Source organism: Falco punctatus (assembly GCF_963210335.1).
Source record: "Falco punctatus genome assembly, chromosome: 15".
NCBI lineage: Eukaryota > Metazoa > Chordata > Aves > Falconiformes > Falconidae > Falco > Falco punctatus.
In genome coordinates, this window is record NC_137595.1 from 7,971,049 (window position 1) to 7,995,884 (window position 24,836).

The 24,836-nt window shown below is 41.5% G+C and overlaps 1 protein-coding gene across 5 annotated transcripts in view; it reads left to right on the forward strand.

Moving 5' to 3' along the window:
- FGF13 (fibroblast growth factor 13) overlaps positions 1-24,836 on the forward strand; it is a 330,133-nt gene that overhangs the window by 207,400 nt on the left and 97,897 nt on the right. For 4 of the 5 annotated variants that reach the window (XM_080366112.1, XM_080366113.1, XM_080366116.1 and 1 more), the window contains exon 2: positions 7,883-8,050. The exons of the other annotated variant lie outside the window; for it this stretch is intronic. In XM_080366112.1, the coding sequence (XP_080222238.1) occupies positions 7,883-8,050 (168 nt within the window). The remainder of the gene's footprint in view (positions 1-7,882; positions 8,051-24,836) is intronic. 5 annotated transcript variants of the gene reach the window in all.

Here is a 24,836-nt window from a genome sequence, read left to right on the forward strand (position 1 = left end):
TCCTCTTTCTTCCCTCATCATTCCCTGCAACTGGAAGAATGGAGAAGAACACGAACTTGTGCTCCTGATCCCTTAACCAGTCATCCCAAGACCCTGAAGTCTCTTCTGATTGCCCTTGGATGACTTGTTGCAACGTCATTGCTGAAAAATCAGCAACGGATAATAATCAGGGGCCGTACCAGGGTGGGAAGCTTTCTCTTCACATCTTTAGCCCAGGCTCCAGGGAGGCAGCAGGCTGCCCTGAGAAGTGGGTCTGCTCTGCATGTTGGGCCTTCTGCTCCCTTCATTGCATGTGGGCACGTAAGGTCACGGTTATAGGCAGCTGCATCACTGAATAGTGGCCAGATTAGAGTTAATCAAAGGCTGTTTGGTAGGAGATGATTTCCCAGAACAGCTAGGAAATAAGGCTATGTGCAGAAATGTTAGCGTCCTTTCCACTGGGGAAAGAGGACATGCATTCTTAGCAGAATTAATCAACAAATTTTTGATGTTGGATGTCATTGTCTTTATTATGCACAAGGATCTGCATGCAGCCTTATCTTGGCTAGTCTTTTTAGAGGATAAGAGCCTATTACTGCTAGCAGTTAATCCAATTACTCTTTTAGGTCAAGGGGGAGTGTTCTGTGCAAATATTTTTGGAAGATCTGAAAAAATTATTCTGAGTGGTTGACCCAAAGACAGCATATTTCAGAATTTTTCAACAGATCAAAAAGTTTAGAAATTCCTACACATATTGAAAGAAACATGTTCAAAAGGGCTGCGGGCTTTCAATTTTGATTGCAAAAGTAGAGGTCCTTATTTTAAAAATGAAGATATTTCACAATGGAAAGTAGTTTCAAATCAGAAATAAAAACACTATCTAAAATCATCAGTGAAATCTTTGGTGTGGGGGTGAAGGCAGGATATTGCAAACCTTAAGAATTAACTCAGAATGAAATGTTTTGCCTAAAGCACGTTTTAACTGCATCATTTAGGCTCATATTGTTCTTGATTCTCTAATAAGGATTTTGTTGAGTGTATAAGAAGGGACTGTGCAATAACTACCAACGATCCATCTAAGGCAGGGAGGAGCACTGTCTGGGAAAGCAGAATCCACCTGTGGATGAAATGGAACAGATATAAGGGGAGTTTGTTCCTATTTTATTGTGGGGGAAGGTGTCACACTTGATGAGCCAGATTGGATGTTCTGTTTTGCACATGCTTGACCAAGCCCTGGGAGTAGGACTGAGGGACTCCATCTCCTCCTGCAGCCTTTTGCAGAAGGGGTTTCTGTTCACTGCTTCATTTCCATCTGGGAATGAGGCCCCCAAGTAGGTTTAGGATTTGGCAGAAACCTTTAGGGGTCCTTATGCTGCAGCCTCTGCTGTGACTGCAGCAGTTTGAGGCTGTTTGGATGAGATTCAAGCTGGCGTGGTTGGCTGCAGCTGCTGCTGGGGTAACAAAAACAGATACAACAAACAGAACCGATATTTGATGTGGGATGGGGAATCTTCCCCAGGGGCTGGGTGCATGCTGATGTCCAGGCTGCTGCTGGCTATAGAAATGTTTGGGAATCTCTGCCTTACATGGCAATCACAGCAGGAGTTGGATAATACCACAAGGATTATTACTTGGACATCAATGATGAATTTTAAATATTCCTGTGACATTTATGCCATAAATAGGGTTTTATTCTCCCTCTTCCACCAGACACAGAAAAGAGCTCTTAGATCATACACTGTTGAATCCCAAAAGCCTCAACCTCTAATAACCAACTGCAATCTAATTTAGATCAGCAGTTTGAAAAATCATTAGTTCAAGTAGTAAAAGCCCTCTGCTGGGCAAGGGGTTTGCTTCCCCGAGACTCTAAGTATCTGAGCTCTTAGAGACAGCTATTGCCCATCTCAAAATTTATGGTCTATTCATGCACACCATAAAACTGTCCTTTTAATATCAGTTCAAAAATAAGCACAGAGAAAGAGTTGCCATGGAGGAAATTTATGGTATTAGTTTGAGAACAAAAGACTAGGCATTGCTTGCCAGTAAGAGGAGTGAACGAGTTGTGCTGCTGTGTCGCTGGCAGGCTGTCATCTGTCACGGACCCTGTCCAGCAGCAGCCTCCAGATGTAACGAGAGTTCATTTTGAGCGGAATTTTAATTTTGAAATATCATGTAAAGAAACTCAAGGTAAAAGTTGTGTCTTCCACAAGGCATTTTTGCTGTTTTGGTTTTTAACTTTGAATGACTTAGTGGATTTCTAGTGCGATGCCTGGTTTTGATAGTGTACTGGGGAGAAAGGAGTGGGGCAATAGGAGGCACTCCAGCAACAGCTTGTTGTAAATAAGAATTAGAGAATTTGACTGTGTGTGTTCCCTGTGTTATCTGTCTTCATTGTGAAAACTGCAAGTCAGGGTCAACCATGCTTCAGAGCTGCGGGCACACAGATGCAAGCCTGAAAGTAAGGTTTCTGGGTGACGCACAAGTGCCAGGACTGTTCGGTAAGAATACTTCGTCAAGATTTTGGCAAAGCTGGATAGGGAGATGGTATGGATAGACTGTGTTGCCATTAAGGGGGTTTGAGCGTATCACAACTCCAGAACAGATTTATTTTTTTTTTTTTAATTAGCTTGTAAATCTTTTTGTGCCCTGAGTTCATTATGTTGTGCAGGTGGTGAACAAAAATCACACCTTCAACTGAAATATACTGGGGAGAAAACAAAGCAGTAACAAAAATAAGCAAAGGGATTTGTTACTGTGTGTATACCTGAGAGCTTTGCATCAGCTGCTTCAACTGGAAAATGTTATTAGAGAAAAATACCCAACTTTCCTACCCATTCCCCGTCCTGCAGACAGTCACTTAAAGCAAGTTATTTCGGACAGGGTTTTTTTTAGATTTGTTCCTGTAAGGAGCTGAAAGCAGCTTGATACCCAATGTTTTTCCTAAAAGGAAAAAAAAAAAATCCTACATATCTGTAAACAGCCTCAGGGTCCTGGGTAACTTCACTCATGACCTTTCATTCCTTCTTGTGGGTGGAAGAGGCAAAGGGTGAAGGAGGTGCTCAGTGAGCATTGCAGTGTTGTTTCATAGCACAGCCTGGCAGGCTACAGAGGTGAGGCATGTACTGCTGGTCTTACTTTTCTGAAAGTTGTTATTGGGGGAATGTTTCTTTTACAGTTTGCTCCCTTGTGCCAAAGAGAGGGGATTTTCTTCACTTTGTGGATGCATGATTTAAGAGGCACTCTAATGCTCTTCATGGCTTGAAGATCTAGTGTAGGGCTATGACTTTAGTCCTTCCAAAATGCCAGAAAAACTAAGTTATTGCAAGTATAAGCATCCTGGGGCTTGCAGCATGTGAAACTAACCTGACTAAAAAAAGTAAGGGAACTGAAGGAAGAGGAAGGAAATTCATGTTTCGGGTAATGACCTGAAAGGTCATTCAAGGAGGGAATGGATCCGTGGAAGTATAAAATTTTTGTGTTAAATTGTGTTATATATTCAAGAAAAACAGTCTAACAGGAACATGAGGTTTTCTTTTGCCTGGATATCAATACATGTTTACCCTACAGTTGCTACAGTCTTTAGCTGGCAGAGCTGAGGTCTCATCACGTAAAACCAGGCAGGAAAATGAGATGCTTCCTTACAGCTCTGAATTATATCAAAGATTATTCAGTTAGAATCTGAGCCAGGGCCTATGGACAGGGATGATGTTATGGTTTCTGGCAATTCTAGAAGGGACTGAAATGCAGTTGGACATAAAAGAAAGACACAAACCACCAGACTGTTTAGCTGGTGTGTTTATATAAAGCAAACATATTGGAGTTTATCTTGAAAAGCATCCTGGTGCCGGCAGTCACCCTAAAGATCACTTTCCTCTCTCTCAGTAAGGCTTATAGGAAAAAGGAATTGTTTTGCTACTGGCTTGTTGACAGTAAGTTTTAATTATTGTTGTTAATTTTTATTTTTTGAAAAACTAAGGAATGTGCTACAGGATGATAGCAAGTTAGATGATGGCTACAGGATGATTAGCAAGTTGAACATTTTAATGTAGGAAACATACTAGTTACGGCAGCTATTTTACGCTAACTTTTAAGCAAATTCTTCTCATGTGTACACAACTGCTGTGTTTTCAGTCTCTTTCAAATTATGAGGGGAGGGTGGGGAGAAGAAAAAATATAATTTTTTTTAGGTTTTTTTTAAGCTATGAAGTATTCATTTATCATCTTGCAACTGAGAGTATTCAAGTTTTTTACTAGTATCTTAATGACCTGCGTCCATGACATATGAAGTCTTGTCCTGGTTTTACTCAGAGGAAGAAGGAAACACAGAACGCTGAGGTGTTCTACCCATGAGGATGGGGGACAGCATCAGAGTGAACAGCTGCTAAAGTGTAATGACAGAGGTATAGCCAAATATTGGTGGCTGGTAGGATGGCTACACATCTGCCTTCAGGAATGTAGCCAAGGAAATGTGGATGTGCCTCAAATGAAGGTTTCCTCTAACCACTCCTGAAAACAGCATCCATGTGATGGAGTGAAGCTGGGCAGCTGCCAGGCTTCTCATGGGTCTTCTGCTTCCCTTGTTGAGCTTGGTGCTGGCTTGTGATTACTACCCAAATTAGCTGATTGAAAGGTAGCTCAGGTATCTGTGCATTACACAGAGGAGTGTAAGCGTATCCTAGGTCCTGCAGTCGGCAGAGTCTGTAATGGAGGGAACAGCTGAGTACAATGTCCTCTGCTCTACGTAGCACAGTATGTAAATAGTGCTTTGGACTTTTGTTAATTCCCTAAAATTTACCATTTCTCTTCTACTCTGGTGTATATGTGATTCTTTCATAAGTGCTTTTTTTACTCCATTGGCAAAATCATAGCAGATTCCTGGTGATATTTCTCCCTTTTCCAAAGTGCTTGTTCACAGTTGTTTAATAATGATCCTTCCGTAGTTATGCACTGATTATTTTTAGTCATGAAAAATAGACATTATCAGGCTTTAAAGCTGTTTACATTAGATTCTGTGTTGTTGAAACTTCCTTGTGTATTAGTTCTTGGGACCCATAATTGAGGTCCTGTGACTGCGATTTCAGTGGCTCCATGAGGGTGTCTGGCTGTCATCACAGCAGGGAAAAGGATGTGTTGGGGTCAGGGGTGTTCCTGGTTTTGTAATAAATTCTCAGCCTGACTTGAGGCCATTCATCACGTTAAGAAAAGGTTTTGGCTGTTCCCTTCAGAACACTGACATCAATTAAGTTATCCATACATCATTGCAGCATTAAGGCTTTATTAGAGCTGTGGTTCCTAGGGTTTGCTCCAGATGTCAGTGTTATGATGGTCCTCAAACCCAAGATACATTTGCACCTGCTGTCCTGGATTCTAGTAACCTGATGTGCTTTTGTTGATTTCAGCATGTTCTTCACTTATTGAAGGTGTAGTTCTCTTTGTGGCTTATTCACATTTAAATAAGTCTGTGTGTAGGTGGTGATATGAGTGTGTAAGTACACTGGTGAAGGACCAGTTATGTCTTCCCCACCTGTCGTTGTTAGTGAGCTTGCCTGAGGTAGGGGCGGACCTACCTAATGATGTCAAACAACTGTCAAACACTTCATGAATGGCATCAGTCCGCGGAGTTGGCTTACTTATGCCGCATGAGCCCTCTGAGCTTGCAGAAGCTGAGAAATCCTAGCCCAGTGCCAAACAGCCCGTGTGGCTAGGTGCACCTCTGGGTGCTCACTAGTATCTCCTCCCCTGCAGACCCTGTCTAGCAGCTGCTACCCTGATTTCTGCTTTCTTTCACTAAAGTGGCAGCCCAGCACCATACAGCATGGAACCTTGTGGGTAATTCTCTGAATTCTCCAGTCAAACAGGACTTCTCAGGGAGAAGTCTGCCCAAAGAGGGTCAGCACAGGCACCCGCCTTTTGCCCAAAGCTGAGTTTTTGTTAGTGGGGCAGGCTCTGCTGGGTGTCAGCCAGCTTGCTGGCAGAAAGTAGCTGTGCATTTCACTCCTCTGCTGGCTATTCGTGTTTCATGGTGCACGTTATCCTTTATCCCTGTAAATGTCAGAGGGATGCGCCGTAGGGCTCCTGCACCGTTGACGTCAGTAGCGCTGCACGCAGCTTGCTGGTGGCTTTACACAGACACCCGCAACAGCAGCTTCTGCAGAGTGTATTTTAAGAGGAGTGACCCACCTGGGCTCGTTGGTCTTTGGCTTATCTTGGGTGTTGACACTTAGTAATTACTCCCAGCAGCTGCCCTTCTGTCTCAGGGCTGTCAGTGTGTTTCATTCACACATACGTACCCTTCGAACACACCCAAGTAAAACTAGCGTTATTAAGGGAGCAATTAAATGGCAACCCAGACCTTGTACTCCATTGACCCACTGCTCTTTTTTGAACCACTTGTGCTTTCCTATTAGCTCATGCATCCTTTTTAATGACACTTTATATGGATTATTAGTGAGTGTTACTGACGCTGCGAGTAGTCTAATGAAGCAACAAGAGCCATGGTGCAAAGTGTCTCCTGTGGATTAATGAGGTCTTGAAGGAAGGTGACTGCCCACTGTGAAAAGAAAGACTATCAAGTTGAATCACTTATTTATCACCTAGATATGACTCTTACTAGTACCATCCTTGATAACAGAGAAAAAAAATCAAGTTCATAAAAATGCAAGAGGAAAATATTTGTTTGAAGGGATCCATGCTTAAATCTGACAGTTTTAAAAAATGGTTATATGCGGGCAGATTATTTAGGAAACAGTTAAATTGTTTGAATTAATGGACAACACTTCTGCTCATGCATCTGTAGTTTTAGACTAGCCTATCAGTAGTTAACTTCGCTGATTGTCAGAATTTTACTTTTATGGGGGGGTTTGGGGTTTGATTTTGTTTTTTCATAGGGTTGGAGAATCTTGGCTTGATTTTGGCTGCAGTTTTATATCTCTGCATCACACTATAAATAACTAGTAGTGGTTAGAGACTGCCTTTTGAAAGAGAGTTTAATTTTTGTTCTTGAGAGATGATCTGTGCCTTAAAGCTGTAAGCTAAGGAATCTCACTATCTCTGCTATTAAGGCTTCATTTTTTAGAGGGTGGAAAAGCGTTTCAATTCTCTCTAGTAATGTGATACTTCAAGGTAGCTGGAGCTTTTTGTGTGCTATATATTTTATCTTTTTACCGTTTAATAGTCTGACCCCATTCAGAAAACATTTCAGACTGCATATCATTTATATTATTAACGGCAGTATTGATTTGTAAGATCAACTTTAAAAAATGACTTGCTGTTTTACAAGAAAACCATCAAAAGGATTAATGTGCTTTCTCCTTGTACATCTACTCTTCTATCCATTGAAAATGATGATCAGGTTAAATGTCATTGGATTATCATCCTTGCTGTAAGGAACTGTGTGTAATTATATATTCTGATAAAGGCATGTTCTTATTACTTTGGGGAAAAGATACACTGATGGTTGCATTACCTCCAGATGTGGAATGATTGCTCCCTGATGTTAACGTAGAGATTGCCTATGGATAGGCAATAAAAGCATGCTTTGTTTGCTTTTTTTTCTTAATCTGCATGCAGAATAGATATAGGTGCTATAGGCGATTAAAGCAAAGACATTGGAGAGAACCTTGTTACTTTTTGGAGCAGGGTGTTATTCTACTATTTATTAAAGTTGCATGAAACAATATAAAGTGCTGATGTTTATGAGAAGCATTGTTTATATAAGTAAATGTTTTCCTCACCCCTCTACCACCATGACTCAGATGCTTTACACTTTAAATTTTATCTTCCTTGCTATAAACATTTCCCCTCCTTTCTTTCCCCCACCCTGACATTATGTAGTTGATTTAATTCTCTAGATTGCTTTCCTCAAGCTCTAACTTGAGTTCATTTTGTTATGTGGTGACCACAGTTATGGATGACGCTCCCCCTGGCACACAGGAGTACATTATGTTACGGCAAGATTCGATCCAATCTGCGGAATTAAAGAAAAAAGAGTCCCCTTTTCGTGCTAAGTGTCACGAAATCTTCTGCTGCCCACTGAAGCAAGTGCACCTCAAAGAGAACACAGAGCCGGAAGGTTTGTGGCACTATGGATCCATGTTCTGTTTGTTTTTATTATTTTTATTTTTCTATGTATGTCCCTAGAGTGTGCTGTGTGTTTTCCAGCCTGTGTCAGTGTAGTGCAACTGATGCAGGAAGCGTGATGCACTCCATATCCCCCTTTGCTTGCCTGTTAGTGTCTGATTCGGCTATCATGGGACACTAGAATATAAGCCGCGTACGGTGGTGTTCTAGGCGGGAAGCAAAGTGACGCTGCTTTTTCTTAAATAAAGTTTTTGTTTCAGCACTCATCATTACACGCTGCCTTTTTTTGGCTGCCAAAAGTTGCTTGCTACCTAAACGGCATCGATGCCTAGTTGGTTCTTTCCAGTAACATTTCTGAAGCTGCACTCTGCTGAAAATATGGCACTTAGACTCAGATTCGGCTTGTCCCCAACTCCTTTCACTCCATAAGGCTTCTGCATAGCGCTAGAGAATGCTCATGACAGCTATACTTAAGTGAATCAGGGTGAAGTTTGTATGTAATGCACGCCTGGTTGCATTTTGGAAAATGAAATGCATGCAGAGCAGAAAAAAATAAGTAGAATGTTTTCTTTTTCAGATAAAGCAAAGGTATGGTCTCTTCTAATGCTGTGTTTACTAATATGGAATTACTAAAGAGGTATCTGTAACTTGTTCATCTAGTGTACATAAGATTAAGCTATTTTAAATAATTTTTTAAAATATATTCTCTTACTGTTCCATATGTTTTGCATTACTGCCTTATATTCCACATGGTAAGCCTTCTACTTTTTGCATAAGCTCCAGTATCTGCCAAGACAAATAATGCTACTGCTGGTAGATGTATTTTAAGATGAAATATTGAGGGCTGGATTCCGCCACAACTGAGTCTGCAGGAATGGCAAAGCGAGCAGGTTGGAGTCCTTCCTCACAAATCACTTGTATTATTCTCCCTGTAATGATGGGCGTCAATTGCTGAACTGTCACTGTTAGCCCAAAATATTTCAATCAATTGCTTTCTCCTGTTACATACCCCAGATTTTGCATGAATGTTCTTTGTACCACTTCTGGGAAATCTATGTGGTTTTAAGTAAAATTTTTTAATTAAAATAGCATTTTTTTCCTCATCTTACCAGAAATATTGTCTGATGCAAACACTGGTCTAAGGTGTGAGGAGAGGGTTTTTTTTGTTTCAGTGATGATATAACTGAATATTAAAACTGGGGTTTTGAAAGCAGGAAGCCTAATTCTCAGTTCTGGGGCGGACTTGATAGGAGTTGTGATTTCATGATTCTGAACTCAGTAAACATGAAGGAAAGATGAATCCCGTAGCACTCTTCTGGATTAGAAAATGTAATGAATTTCCTATCTTCTGTCAGGGTTTGTGTTGTTCGTGAGTAAATCGTGAGCCCAGAATTGTTCATGTCCAGCTCTTCTCGGAAAATGATGAGAGCTGAGCTACTAGAGGTGCTTAGCATCCTTGGCAAGTGATACTTGGAGAAACAAAAGTTTCTGTGTGACCCATAAAAAGAAGGGCCCTAAACTTGGCACCATTGACTCACATGCTGTATTTCAATTTTTTCTTGTGCTCGTGTAACTCCAGCAGAAGCTGATGGTTATTTCAGCAGAACTTAAACTGGGAGCTGGATTTCTGTTGGGGACTAGCTCTTAGCTAGGTCTGATCATTTTCAGTGACTAAATCAACAATGTACACACTAATGGCATGTTTAAGAGGAACTCAGGAAGCGGAGGTGTGCTGGGCTTTTCATCTCCAGAGCTCGAGTGTCCTGGGGGCATCATTTGTCTCAATGTTGAGGAACTCAGGATCTGCTGGGAGAAGCTTGCAAGGTGCAGGCTGTAACTGAAGACCGGGGGAGCATCAGTTCTGCTGTGTTGTCACCTGGAAGCCAACAGTTGCTCTTAGCTTCTTCATAAATCTACATCCTGTCTCTCTCCAACGACAGCTGTGTTACTCCTTCCTCTGTGGCATATGGTATTGTTAATCAATCTTACTGAAAATGTTTGGTTCTAAGAGCAAAGCTTTTCATCTTTTATTGCCGTATACAAGGATGAATGTCTCTTCGCTTTCCTGTTTTTATCCCTCCTCCTCTCCTCCAGGAATTTTGCATTGCTGGACAGGGCATAGGAAGCTATGGCCATATTGACTTGTCCCACAACCATCTGAGTTGGTGGGGATTCATAGGGGTATCAATCTTTATTGTTGCGTGACTTCTGTATGTGTTTCTGTGAAAGATGTTGCCTCCAGCATGAGAGGGAAAATACATGTTCAGGAATCCTTTTAGCCTCTCTTGCAGCTTAAATTGCCTGGGCTGCATTGATCTTTTTCTTCAAAAATCTCTGATTTTGCCTGGCAATGGTGTTTGACCCACTGAAAGACTGATGTGTATCATCCTCAGGTGTTTGTTTGCATGAAGCTTGAAAAATAAATGATCTGAACTGTGCTTTCCATGCAAACACTGAACCAGTCCGTTGGAGTTGATGGAGTGGCTGAAACAAACCCTACCTGAATACCTTCTAGTTGAGCCCAGCCATTAACAGCTCAGTTGTGCTCTGAGGATGAATGAAAAGAAATGTTTAAACTTGTTCCTATAGCATAACTTACACATTTTTGAAGGTATTGGAAAGTATGGCAACTAAGAAGCTATTAGGAAAACTGAGTAAAAAGTCATGATGGAAGTTTTATGGAAAACTGCAGGCTTGAAAGGCTCTGCAGAGAGGATAAAAATGCACCTTTGTATCTGCTGAGTAATAACATGGGAACACATAGTAAATCCTGCATGTTTCTAACTTTGCAACTCTGCCTAACTATTTCATTTAGGTGATGGATTTCTTCTCTGCGCTTTTTAACTACTTTCATACAGGGTTAATGCTTGGGGACCCTCATTTATCACTTCAGGATTTGAACCCCCTAGGCATGTATGATGATACCAGGTAAAAGATTTTCCCGGCTTTTTGTGGGTTTTTCTGGGGAACGTTGTACTATCTGCTGAAAGACTTCAATACCACCTTGCTCTGGTATCCAAACCAGGTGGCCTATCATTTCTCGTATCTCAGGCCTGTTTCTAAAAGCAAAAGAAGGAACAAGAGAATTAGGTCCATGTTTCCTAAATTAACCTTTCTTGCTTTCTTGTTCTTTTCCTGACACCCTACCAGCCTCCTTGTAATGTCATCATTTTTCACGACACCGGTATACCTCAAATACACCTTAGCAGAATAGATCCAGGGCCAGTACATTTGATATCAGACTGAAGGACAGATAGAAGGTCCTTGGTCCAGTAACTATAGCAAGGAGAGTTGTTTTTTTTTAAAAAAAAAGGTGCTAGATGTAGAAGGAAAGAGGAGAACAGTAGGAAATCACAATATTATTATCTTCCCAAAATGTGGAAAATTCCACTTGGGTCTAGTGCCAGCTGGGTCTGTCAGTCTGGATAGCAGTTCAGATAGGATGTTGCCTTTCCTAATGCTATGGGAAACTTTGGACTAAGTTAAAAGATGAGCTTCTGCTTGGTTCTGCATCGTTCTAGCTTTGATTTGTCGAAGTCATTTTACAGTTTACAATGTTGTGGATCTCTCAAATGCAATAAAACAAGCAGACCTGACATCCTTACCTGGATGCTAGGTCCTGTGGGCATTGAGCATTGTTTACAATTACATCCAAGCAGCAGCAAAACACAGAGTGTTTTTATAGTTTCCCTCAAGCCAGGAATACACTGCTAGCAGGAGAAGGGCCATCTGAAATATATTTTCATAGAATCATAGAATCATTTAAGGTTGGAAAAGACATTTAAGATCATAGAGTCCAACCATAAACCTAACACTGCCAAGTCCAGGACTAAACCATGTCCCCCAGGTGCCACATCTATGTGTCATTTAAATACCCCTAGGGATGGTGACTCAGCTGCTTCCCTGGGCAGCCTGTTCCAGTGCCTGATGACCCTTTCAGTGAAGAAATTTTTCCTAATACCCAATCTAAATTTGTTCTCTTAAGTAGTTTAAACATAAGCTGTTGCTCTCTGTATAAAACATGGTTATGTAAAAAGAAGCCTACTCCTGGAAAAGTAATTTGAGTTGTATTATTACATCCAGAGGAGGGAATATAATGAGAGAAATGTTTTTTTAAAAATACCCATTGGTAGTCACAGTCACATAATCAAGAGTCTTGGCCTCTTGCCCACAGTTCTGTTTTCATGTGGGATTTTTTTTGTGTGTTTTTTTTTTCCCCTGCTAACATTTAGTCTCCCTCCAGGCATACATAACCTTTTTACACAGAAAAGCAGACAAGCATGGCAAAATATGTATTGGGGATGGGGAGAGGGAAATCTGGGATAGCAGCTGGTAATGAGGAAAGGCAGTTTTCCTCAACCAACAGGAAATCTGATTAGATAGAAAATGTTAAGGATGGTAATAGGAAACAAGTAGCTTTGCGGTTGCCCTTGACAATGGCTTGTTATCTGCTTCCCTAGCAATGGATGACTGGCAGAGCCAGTCCCGGGGGCGAGGAAAAGGTAGGACATTTAAGCACATTATGTGGGAGGCTGGCTCTTCCACCTACTCCATGTGCACACATGATTTTGTCACCAGCAAAAATGCAAGGCCTTTATGTTGTCATACTGAATGTCCTTTTGGTGCTCCAAGCATCGTGTCACCACTGATAGTACTGTTACTTGGCACTCTAATTATACACTTTTTTCCTAGACCAAATCAGTCTCATTAGCCTGGGTCCCTCATTTAATTATGTTAATGCATGTGCATTCTGCATTTCATGGGAGAGAAAGAAAGAAGGGGGAGGAGAACCTGCATTTGAAATTGTGGAGAACTGTGAGACTTTTTTTAAACTTTACATGTTGTTCAGAACTGAAAAACACATTGTATTCCAGTGGAGAATAATAGAGATGAGCTGTGTGAAACCTAAGCCACCTGTGCCGGTTGTGTCTTAGATGTTCAGACCCAGCACACTTGGCTGTGAGACACCAACAAGGAGGTTCAGCATCTATGCTGTGGGTCCATTCAACCTCAGATTTGATCTGGACCAACAGCTGCCTGAAAGGAACTCACTGGGTCATTGAACACAGGCTCCTATGAAGTTACGTGATCCTATTTAGAAATGTTATTAAGGTTATGATCCCTTGATACTAAATTAATCACACTTTGTAATCTCCCATGATGTTTTTCATCATGTCTTCTGCTTTCAGTGGAGGTGAAGAGTGAAGACTTGATACCCCATTTGCCAAGGCTCTTGCCAAAAGGAGTAATTTACCCTTTTCTGCTGCAGCCTAACTGTCTGGTCTGGAGCAGTTCATCCCAAGGAGGGAAGAGCAGGCAGTCTGCTTTTGCCTGGTGTTGCCCGCAGCCCTCAGTGCTCTCATCATCACCCTTTGCCTCAGCAAAACCTTGCTCTTGACTTTGCTTTTGCCTGCACATCTTCGGTCCTCCTGAGGAGAACCTGAAGCTTTTGTCTTGCCCTGCTCCTGAGTCCTGGTACTGGCAAGGAGCAGCAATGAGCAATGCCTGAGCCTTGTCCAAGACTAAATGAAAATAAGCTCTAAATCCTGTCTGTCTAGATACACATGGGGTTGCTGCACCTATAGGACCGTATCTGTAGTTGAAGGATGATCTAAAGGACCACATAAGCCAAAGGTCTGAAGCTACCACTGTTACGGTGGGTTTTTTTTGGCCCCAAAGAGGAACAAACTTTGACTTGAGTGATTAAATGATAACCTTCTATTTCAGGGCATTGGGAGGCAGTGTTGACAACTGCACTCTTACTTTCTTCAGATGCTTAGTACGTAAAGCAGAATAGCTCAGTCCTGTAAGTGGCTGAGCCCTCTTGCCCTGATCCTCCAAAGCCTTTAAGCAGACGATTAACTTTAAACATGTGAATGCTCCCAGCAGAGGCACAGTGGTTGGGATGTATTTAATGGGCTTACCTGAACGCAGTTTGGGCCTGGCTCGGGTTCAGGCTCAGACAGTGCAAATCCAGAATAATTCCACAAAAATCCAAGATCTACTCAATATTTACTTCTCTGCAAATGAGATCAGAACCCCCTCATAGTTTAGTTTGTTTTCTTCTTCTCATACTCTGTTAGGAGTGTATATGGTCCTTACTGTCACAATGATTCGTGATGGAACATGCACATCCCTGTGCAGTAGGGAAATACAATGTTTCCCATTATAAAGAGGGATGTGAAGGACTTGATTCTCAAACTGTTTGGGCATCTCAGCAGCATTTAGTAACGACAAAACTGCCTATTGAATCAGCAGAGCGCTAGGTACTTAACTATTACCTTTGAAAGAGTCTGGGGTGTGACACTTGTAGCCATGCAGAAACATGGCAGAGTTGGGAATTCCAACATTTTTCCATGGGCTTAAACTTAAAACCTGAGGGTTTTGTCTTTCTCTTCAGCAGTGGCTCTGTGGCAGCCTGTGCCAGCCGAATTGCTGGCTGCCTCCAGCTCGCCCTTCCTCTCACCTCCTGCTGCGTGCTTGTGCGTTGACTCGTGCTTCAGCGAGCCCCCCTGCCAAACGCTGCCTTTTCCCACCGTGTGGCTCAGCACTGGTGAGCCCAGTGCCAGCTGTGGCAGGAGGGGTGGGGTGGCACAGTGAGAAACAGAGGACAGGGGGACAGGAGCAGCCAGCTTTAGCATGTAAGGCATGAATGGTGACAGGTTACTGGGCTGCTGTTTCAGCTTTACCCTGAACTGTCGCGCTTTACTGTCTCTTTAATCTTCTGCACCTTACTTGCTTTTCACCAGGTACTTGGCTCTACGCTTGGTGTCTACACGTCCAGTAGTGTGCTGCCTTATAAAACCCACCTCTTTTTACAGTGGCTGGACATGATTTAAACTATACAGTGAACCAGCACCTTATTAAGTCCTGAGCAGGAAGCATCTAATTTTGGATAAAACATTTCTATCAACAGGCACTACCATGATTACAAAGTGTATACTGAGGAAGGCATCTGAGCGTTGAAGAAAAGTCACTGAATGTAGCATTTCACGTGGCCTGCATATCTCTGATTTTCCTGAGTTCCTATGTACCTGCCACCTCAAGGACAAAGTGTGAGAGCTTTCCTTAGGACTTTGCTTATCTCCTGAGAGGCTTGGACATCACTGTGTTATACACACCTGTGATTCCTGCATCCTATTGATTTGCCTTTCTGATTCCTTTAAACTAACACACCTCCCAGGTTATTCCTACCTACCTAAAAAATAGACTTTTTCAAAGGTCTGTGGCTTTTGCTGTCAGCTGAATGTGACCTGAAATAAGGTTTACAGCTGGAAGATCCTTCTCCTTGTGTATATATACACCTCTTGGTCCAGGAAACAGTGTGCACACCTTAGTCTGTTTGTCAGTCTCAAATCTTCAGAATAATGTGACTGGAGGAAATTGAAATAAAATATAAGGGATAAAGGTAGCCTAGGCACCCTCGTACTAATAGAAGGCATTCAAACTTAACAGTGCCACTGCTCTTCCCAGGCTGCGGCTCAGGCTAGCAGCTCACAGAGGAGGAATTCATCTGGTGTCTGGCACTGATGGACCACTGGTCACTTCTTACCCAGCAGTCTTCAGCGAAGCTGATACTGAAGTCATAGTTTCTGCAGACTATGTCCTTTGATCACACCTACTGTTACGAAGTACCTTTGTGTGTACCCCCGTTACTGAATCCCTGGTCTCTTTTGGACCACGCTCTTTTTTCTACTAGACATTTTCTTTAGTGCCCAGACGTTTCCTGACCTCTCTATAAAGTATGTTCAGATTTCAACCTTCTAGTTGGTGCTGCTTTTCCAGCATGTGCAGACCTGCCCTTCTGGGTGACTGTCCTGATGGAATCAAGTGGGTGGTCCCAAGTCTGTAGGTAATAGTTACACTAGGAGAGGTACCAAGAGTTCTCATGGTGCTTTGATCTGCCGTCTCACTTGGCCACAAGTGAAAAATTGGATATTAAGTGGTTTGTTGAACTGAGTTTTCCTGGTGGAGAAATTCAAAAGTGCAACTGTGATTGTGAATCATGTAATTGTTAGGCAGATTTGTGCTCTGCGACATCGACCAAGTTTAAGTAAGTATTAGCAATAAGAGCAGTTGTAGCACTTTTATTTAAAGACAATGGGTTTATTTCTCAAGCTGGAGCTGACCTGACTGCTGAACAGATTGTGGCAACCTAAAGAGAACTCTTATCTCTTACCATACCTATGGTATGCACTTGGAAGCAAAACTTTTATCTATGCTTTTTGCTATTTTGCTCTCATCTCAGAATAAATATTCACTATGGAGGCAGTATCTGACACTTAGCATATCTGAAGTAGGACATTTAGACCGAATGAGTCACGCTGATACTCTTTTCTCATTTCATCTGTAAAGGAGTCTTTGAGATCTTCAAAAAAGTGCTCCTGGTATGGAGGAAGGCTGTTGTCTTGCTACTTTTTCATTCTGTGACTCTCCTGAGAAAGCATCAGGCTTCACACTTCAATCTGTCCTCATTTTAAATACGATTTAGTTTTTTATTAATAATAAAGGTTTTTCTTTGTTACTTATTCAGCTGCATGGCCCATCATAATTATTGCACAACCCTTTATCACTGGTAACGTCTGTAGTGTTTAAATACTGGCCTTTGGGTTGAGAACATGCCAGATTTTTCATGCTGTTCTAGGTCAGGACAACTCTGGAAACAAGGAGCTGTTAAACTTTTTTGTTATCCTTGGGAAGTTGTTACCTTTCCCAAAGCAAGTGCTTACAAAAGCATTTAGGCATGTCTGCGTGGTGCAGCAAAGCACACTGCAGGGATCCTCTAGCTACTGTCCCACATCTGCACAGCCCCGTGCAGCACCACGCAGTGGTGGTAGTTACAATTCGCTTAAGTAACTCATAGTGTTGTCTCAACATGACTATGGTTTCCAGTTCCAGAGTTAGCTCGGTCCATATCTAACGCAGGGATTTCTGCTCTTTGTTCCATCACCAATCTGTGCCTTCAGCAGCTGATACCTCTGAGCACACAAACCTGAAACCACAATGAACGGCAATTTTCATCAGAAAGTCTAGCAGAATCCTTATCTCTAGGATTATCTGGAACAGAAGAGGAACCCAGTCTTACTTCAAATTCAGTCTGGTCTCCACGTGCTTCTTCAACTCTGTGTTCCTTTCATGCTTCTCCTTGTTCTGCATACTGCTCTGTCAGAACTGTGGATGCTTTCAGAACAAAGCTGAAGAATTTTCACGGCAGTGCCTTTTATTTCAAATATGTGGTGAGCATGCTATGTGGTGATGTGGTTCTTTTATGATTGCATAAGCAGTTAACTTTGGTGGCAATACTTTTGTCTCTATTTTTTGTTCTTTTTTAAGTGTCCTGACCTGTAAAGATAAAGAAACTGAAGAAGCTTTACCCAGACCTCAGTGAGCACAACAGTGGTCCAAAGATTGGGAAAGGCCAGAGTTTTTCTAGAACACTTACATAAAATTATTGAATACTTTTTCAATAGTATCTGAGCATTTGGAAAAAAAGGCAGTGCTCAGACTGTTTCATATTCAGTTTTATGCCCACTCATATCTATCTACGGAGTTTTCCTGCTGTGTACAAGTACTTTGATTTTGCTTATATGCTTGAAAAAAACCCAGCTTTTGTAGGACAGAGCAAAACATTTGCACATCTTCTTTTAAGCCAGCTCTTGTCCTCCAGGACGGAAAGGTGTACTATCAAGCAATGATGTTCAGGAAGGCTGAACAGGTGATTGGTGGGTATTGATCCCAATGTGCATGTTTGTTTCTTTCTACCATGTGTTTGAAAACCCTGAGACAGATATTTTTTTTTCCTGAAACACTGAGGTTACAAAGAGGTAGGTTAAACCCTAAAGATTACAAGGGCACATGTCATGGTTTAACCCCAGCTGGCAACTCAGTCCCACACAGCCTTTCACTACTCCCCCGGGTGGGATGGGGGAGAGAATCGGAAGAGTAAGAGTGAGAAAACTCATGGGCTGAGATAAAAACAGTTTAATAGGTAAAGCAAAAGCTGTGCACGTAAGCAAAGCAAAACGCGTTTGTTCACCACGTCCCGTGGGTGGGCAGGAGTTCAGCCATCCCCAGGAGAGTGGGGCTCCATCACAAGTAACAGTGACTTGGGAAGACAAACGCCATCACTCTGAACGCCCCCCCTTTCCTCCTTCCCCCGGCTTTGTATGCTGAGCATGTGTCACATGGTGTGGGACATCCCTTGGGTCAGGTGGGGTCAGCTGTCCCTGCTGTGTCCCCTCCCAGCTCCCTGTGCCCCCCTGCTCACTGGTGGGGTGGGGTGAGCAGCAGAGCAGCCCTTGGCTCTGTGTAAGCGCTGCTCAGCAGTGGCTAAAACATCTCTGCATTATCAACACTGGTTCCAGCAAAATGCAAACCCAAGCCCCATACTAGCTGCTGTGCAGAAAATTAACTCTATCCCAACCAAAACCAGCACAGGACATAAACCTGCAAAGGTTCTGACCTGCAGAGGTGCATCCAGCACATGGCTGTATGTCCTCTTCAAGTGACACTGTTCCTTGAACTCCTGCTGTAAAGATGCATCAATAAACTGTCATGAAACTTCTCAGGGCATGGAGGGTCCTTATGCAAGTCAGCTGTGGGCTGGTGACTGCAGGAATAGGGACGTTTACACTTGTATCTCGTGTCTGCCCTCATGGACATAATTTTTGGAAGTTTTACCCCTTTTGACTAAGATGTTGTGAAGAAGGATGGGGCTGCAGAAAGTCAGTCGTGAAGACCATCTGCAGGACAAGAATCTGAGTGTGCAGTGAATGCAATCCTAAGTTTTCCATCTTTTCAAAAAGGTGCTAACAGTGTAAATCACATTTGTCGTGACTGTCAGTCTGTTCTCTAAACCTGCCTTTCCTCTGGACAGTCATATGGTTTTTCATTTCTGCAACAGGTGATGCCAAATGTGACATTTAATTCCAAGAGCAGCTAAAAATGCAGAGTTTATTTCAGTTGTGCACCTTTGCTTAATTGGTGCCTGCACCTGTTTTTCTTCCTCGGCAACTCCAGCTTGAGTCAGTAGTTGAAGACTGAGTTTTCCTCTCTAGTTGTTCTTGCCTCTGGTGAGTATAAGCATTCTGTCATTTCAGACAAGTGGCAAAGCTGACATCAAATGTTGGTGGTGTCTCTCAAATATTGTTAGTAGAAAATGGCTTTGTTCACATAGGATGTTCCCTTCTAATGATGAGCTATCCGCATCAAGCCAGTAGAGTTCATGTAGCTGGCCTTTTTATGATAAATTTAGATTAAATACACTGTAAAAACGGTAGTAAGCAAAAATTTGAATGGGACTTGAGCTGCCAAATGCAAGTAAGTGGTTTCTTAAATCACTTGGATATTAAATTAGATAAATGTAAAAGTGGCAAGAAATGTTGCTGGTCTTTGTACTAATAACAAAGGAGCGTGTTTAGGAAATTACTATTTTAACTGAAAAGAATTTCATGCAGTGCATTTAATAATATGTACAGTCAGTATGATATGGTTCTGGACATATTCAAGAAATGCAGTGCCAATTATTTCAAAGCTGAGGGAAGCTCTGAGTCAAAACAAGCTTTCCTGCTGGTGCTGAAGAACATATTCTTTATGATATGCAATTGCTACTCAAGTGGAAGATCTGTATTCTCTAAAATTCAGATGCTCTGCTTCAAAAATTCCTTTGCCCCTTGATAGTTTCCTTCCTAATAACAGACAAGGAGGTTATTTAAAATCACTTGTCTGCTAGGTTGCTGAGCCAGCTACCTTCAAGGCATGCTGATTAGCCTTGAGGAGGACTAAGCAGATTGCCGAAAGATCCCTGAATTAATGTGGATGCCTCCTCTTTAAAAGTGATGACCTTCTAACCAAAAATTAGTAGGATGTTTTAAAGGATGGCAGTTTCTTCTGCAGAGGTTTCTCTTGGCTGCCAGTTCCTTGGCACACTAACATACCTGCTTTCCTAAGGATTCTGTTCTGTGTGTAAGGAATGTTTCCTTTGAATTCAGAATACAGAGGAACATTCTTCAGGGTGTAATGGTGGCAGATGCTCAGTTTGTGCAGGCTAGTACCATTGGGAACCCCGAGAACTCTGATGGGTTGATAAGTCATGTCTAATGAAGACACCTTTGAAGATAAATGTGCTTTTTATTTGCAGAAAAACACTTTTATTCCACATTCCTATTAATTTTAATTTGAAAGCAAGTTGCAAGGAAGCATGGACTAATCATCAGAATGAAAGATGGGATGAGAAAGATGATGGCAAGCAATGATAGGAGAATGGGTATAAAGAGCAGCAAGGAGGAGAGGGCAGTTTTTGAACCATAAAACATTATGGTACTGGGAAGAGAGGTTGAAATGGGAGATGAGTCTAATGATGGGGAAGAAAGGTCTGCTAGCCAGAGTGGTTAAGAAGCTGGTGGTATGGACAGGTAAGTAGGATGCTTTTGGATGAACTTGTTGGCTGCCGGTGAGATTCAGAATTGAAAAAGAGAGGGATCCCTGAGCTCCAACAGAGTTAGATGGCTACTGCATTAGAGAGGAGTTTGAAATCCCTTCTGGATGGAAACCTGAAAGCAAGATAAATGACTGGAAGAGGACAGAGATCTCCAATGAAAAACAGATTGATTACTCAGCTGCAACTTTGAGTAACATCATCTTTATTATGCCAAAACTGCCAGAGAAACACAGTCTGTTCTCCCTGGGTTGTTCTGCCTCACCCTGTGAAGATCAAGCCCCATGAAATGACCAACCAGATGCACAAAGCACAGCAGCTTCTTCTCTAATTCCATGCTCACAGCTCTGTATGTACCGTCATATGCATGAAATATACTGATAATTTAAAGAGTGGATTCCAGTCCTACAATAAGTTGTGCGTATTCTCAATTTATGTGTGTTTAATGAAGTACATTGACTTCTGTAGAAGGCTGCCAATTTATATCTGATCAGGTGTATTTATAGGCAAATGTTTTGATTTGCACATGCAAATGGAAACATGTGCATGATTGTTCATCCAAGAGACTAAGGAAAAATGCAGGGTAGCAGTATGACAATTTGTTCTTGATATAATCTCTCCTATAGCAGAATTTATACCGCCTCAACAGAATTGAAAAGGTGCCTTTTAAAAACAATGTCTCGAAAGGACGTTGTAAAAATACCCAAACCCATCACTCCTGCCAGGTCTTTTTTTTTTTTTTTTTTTTTTTTTTTAGTGGTGTGTTTTGGAGTTGGGGTTTTTTTGTAGGAGTTTTATTGCCAACTTTAAAGTCAGCTTGTTTCCACCAGAATGAAGTTGAGATGGATGCTTGACAACATTTTTCTTTGCAAGTCCTTGGCCAGACTCTTATTAATGGGTAAAATTGGAATTCACTCATACTGAGATGGATGTGATGAGAGTGGTAGTTGGCTTCAGGTCAACTTACTGTCTGATTTCGGTAATTCATCCCCAGAGATTTCATCCCATACCTTTGAAAGGCACCAGTGACTTGACTTGGTGTTGAAGATGAGTTCTATATTTAGCTTTCCTCTCTTACAGGAGCTGTTTCTTATTCAGGTGCCAAACTCTCTACCTTCATTCCTTGTTTTATTTCTAGCAATCTCTCTGTATAACCTGAGTTTCATGAGTCATTCTGTTTCCCTCTGAATCAATGTCTGAGCTCAATCTGTTGTTGCTCTAAGAAGTCCATCTTTCTGTTTAGTTCTAGGGAAGCAATTCTGGCTGGGAGGCAAGAGGAGATTTACTGGGAGGAGCAGCACCCGGTAAAATACTGTCAACTTTCCGTCTCCTGGAATTGATGTCTGTGATGAACACTTACTTTTAAGGATACAAATCTGAAGGAATTTTTTTTTTATAAGCTATAAATCAAGGTTTATAGGGAACAATATGCAAATCTAAACTCACACACCAGATTTCTCAAGGGACTTCTCTTGCTGTAGGTTGGTTAGAAAGGAAACTTTAGTTAAAAGGTTCAGTTATACTACTTTGATTTAGGATGGGACTCCAGGGAGGGATCAAAACAGATTGGTTCTTGCAGTTGGTAGTTTGAGCAAATTCACAAATAGTTTAGGTCTTCTTAATGGTCTTCAAAAATGTAGTGGTGACAGTGTTAGAGTGTGGAAGAGTTGATGTCTGATTTCTCTGTCATTGTAATAACAAGACTTTTTGTTTCTTGTGTAATATAACTTGTTCAAATTGACGTTGCCCCATTTGAAGTCAATGGATCTTGAAGCTGTGAAGCAGAGGAATTGCGGGATTGGAGTGAGTACTGGCTGAGAACAGGCTCCTAATGCTTTTCTTCTCAAGAGGCTAAATTCTCAAGGTTGATTTTATATGTAGAGCTGCCAAGTGTTCTAGGAATCCTCTGCCACTCCATTAAGCTTAGCTGCAATGAAGGTCCTGTAAAGAACAAGTGATAATGGCTTTGCCTGCTTCAGCTACTCCTAATAGCCCTTCTTCTCAAAGTCTATTAAAAAACAAGTGAGAGGGGAGAAGAAGAAATCCATATCCACAAAACTGAGAGATCTTATCTGGAACTGTGTCTTCTGCAGTTTGTGAGTGTCTGTAACATGAACCCCGAAGACTTATGAGGCAAGTGCTTTCAAAACTGATTTTGTTGAAGAAGAAACGTGGTTCACCAAAAAAGGGTGAGACTGTGCAAATGTGCCGTATAATGGCATGGGTCACATTTCATTATCAACTTTGCCTTGCATAAATTTATTACTTCCATTTGGCATCTAAATTAAGTCAAGAAAATACTTGCTACTTTTTTTTTTGAAGTGTTTTTTCCTTTCTTCCCCCCCCCCCCCCTTTTTTTTTTAATAGTATAATTTTTTTGATTCCCTGGTCTGCTTTCCTGCTTTGATACTAGGAGATCTGAAAATAGTTAGGAGCTTGAAACAACCCGAAACTAGACTGGCTTTAAAATCTATGTTCTTAAATGGTGTCTGGCTTTGAGATGACTTTGGGATGTGCGCGGTCTCTCTCTCATTCACCATTATTAATTGTACTTCTTGAGCTCCCCTCTGCTGAGGAAATCCCTAGTTTAGGGTACATGTAGCTAGGAGGGTGGCTGGCTACAGCCATCACCCATATTTAATGTTTAAGAAACTGTGGGAGCAGGTCTGTGCTTCCTCTGTAACTATGGGAAAGTCTCCTGAGCAGTTGCAGGGGTGTTTACTGGAGTTCTGCCCATGTGGACTTCTCCTTCATGGTTTATAGAGGTTCCTCATCATAAGCCATCTCATATTCCATTTTCTGTCATAACCAGATCAGAGGCCAAGTTGCAAAATTATCCTAGTTGTCTTGCAAAATGGTTCTAAACCTTTCCCTCCTCCAAAAAGATTGGTCTGAATACTAATGTATCAACATATCTTACAGGGTATCTGTCTTCTTCAACAAGACTGCTTCAACTAGCTGAAGATGTGAGAATTTCCCCAACATGATGGGGAAAACTATTAGAATATTAGAGAAAGATGTAGTTTGGGCATGAGTCAGGGCTTTGCACATTGGAAAATTTCAGGCAGTCAGGAACTGGAATTCATGGGTTGTCTGTCCATCTCAACAAATGAGGTGGCAGCTCATACAGCTCAGTCCTTTGTCATGTCCTTTCAGGGTAACCCTGTAATGCCATTTCACTTGTTGCATTTTGTTGCAGGGCAAGGAAGAGAAGTGTAAAGCATGTATTACATTCAGTGTAGGCTGGATTGATCAGCCTGTTTATCATGCTCCTTCTGCGTAGGAGGACTCCATCTGTGTTATTTTTAAAAGCCATTTATTTTGTTAATAGTTGATGTAGAAGTCTGCTTTTTTGATTGCCCTCTACCCAAAGATGTATATTTCATTGAACTAAAAAGTACTTTTCCTGGACACAAATTCTCATTTTTCTCTAAAAAAAAAATAATCTGCCTGGAGACCGAAATCAGGAAAAACAGTGAAATCTCTTGGTCTTTTTCACTTCTAACAAATAATCATCTTGTAGGCAAAGGATGGCTAAATTTTATGTTTCCATATGCATATTCAATCAGTAAGTTTAAGTTATATTGGATTCAACAAACGCAGGCAAAGAGCTTCTCTGAAGTCTCTTCTGCTCATGCCTCTACAGCATGTGTTTGTTTTGACAGTATCTGGCAGAGAGAAGGGCGTCAATGAAAAATATAGTTACTAAGTACAAACTAGAAGGAAAGGGGTGGCTAGGAACTTAAAGTGTGTAGGAAAATCCTAACTACAAGTTAGTATAATTTTTGTGTTTGATATTGGTTGTATTTCCTCCTTGGTTGTCAGGTTTGTGGATGAGAAGTTAAAAGGTAATGAGCAGAAGCACTAGCAAACATCCTTTTCACAAAGAGGTTGTTGTGCTTGCTGACTCGCACTGGCATAGTTCCAGCTTTAAAATATTCAAAGTTTATTGACTGGGTAACCTACCCTGCGACATTAATTGCTGTTGTCCCAGGACAGTGTACTTCCACTTTAGGATGTGATTTCATTAAAGTAATAGACTTGGTTCTTATTTCTACCAGGTCATTCACACATTTAAATGGTTGGAAGGAGCCTTGCAGTGACCTTAAGTTATACTTTTAAGAGCATTACATCACCTTTTAGTTCCCTTTGCACTAAAGGCAAATAAAAGTCAGGTGTAATTGGATTGTGTGTTTCCTTAATAATTAAGAAATACCTGAAATGGCTTAAGAAAGTCTTGAGATTTTTTTCTGTAGCCTCTATACTATAATTAAGTCTATTAGTGTTGAATAATGGGAAAGCCAAGAGTATGTTCTTTCTCATAGTGAATGAAGGAAAATGT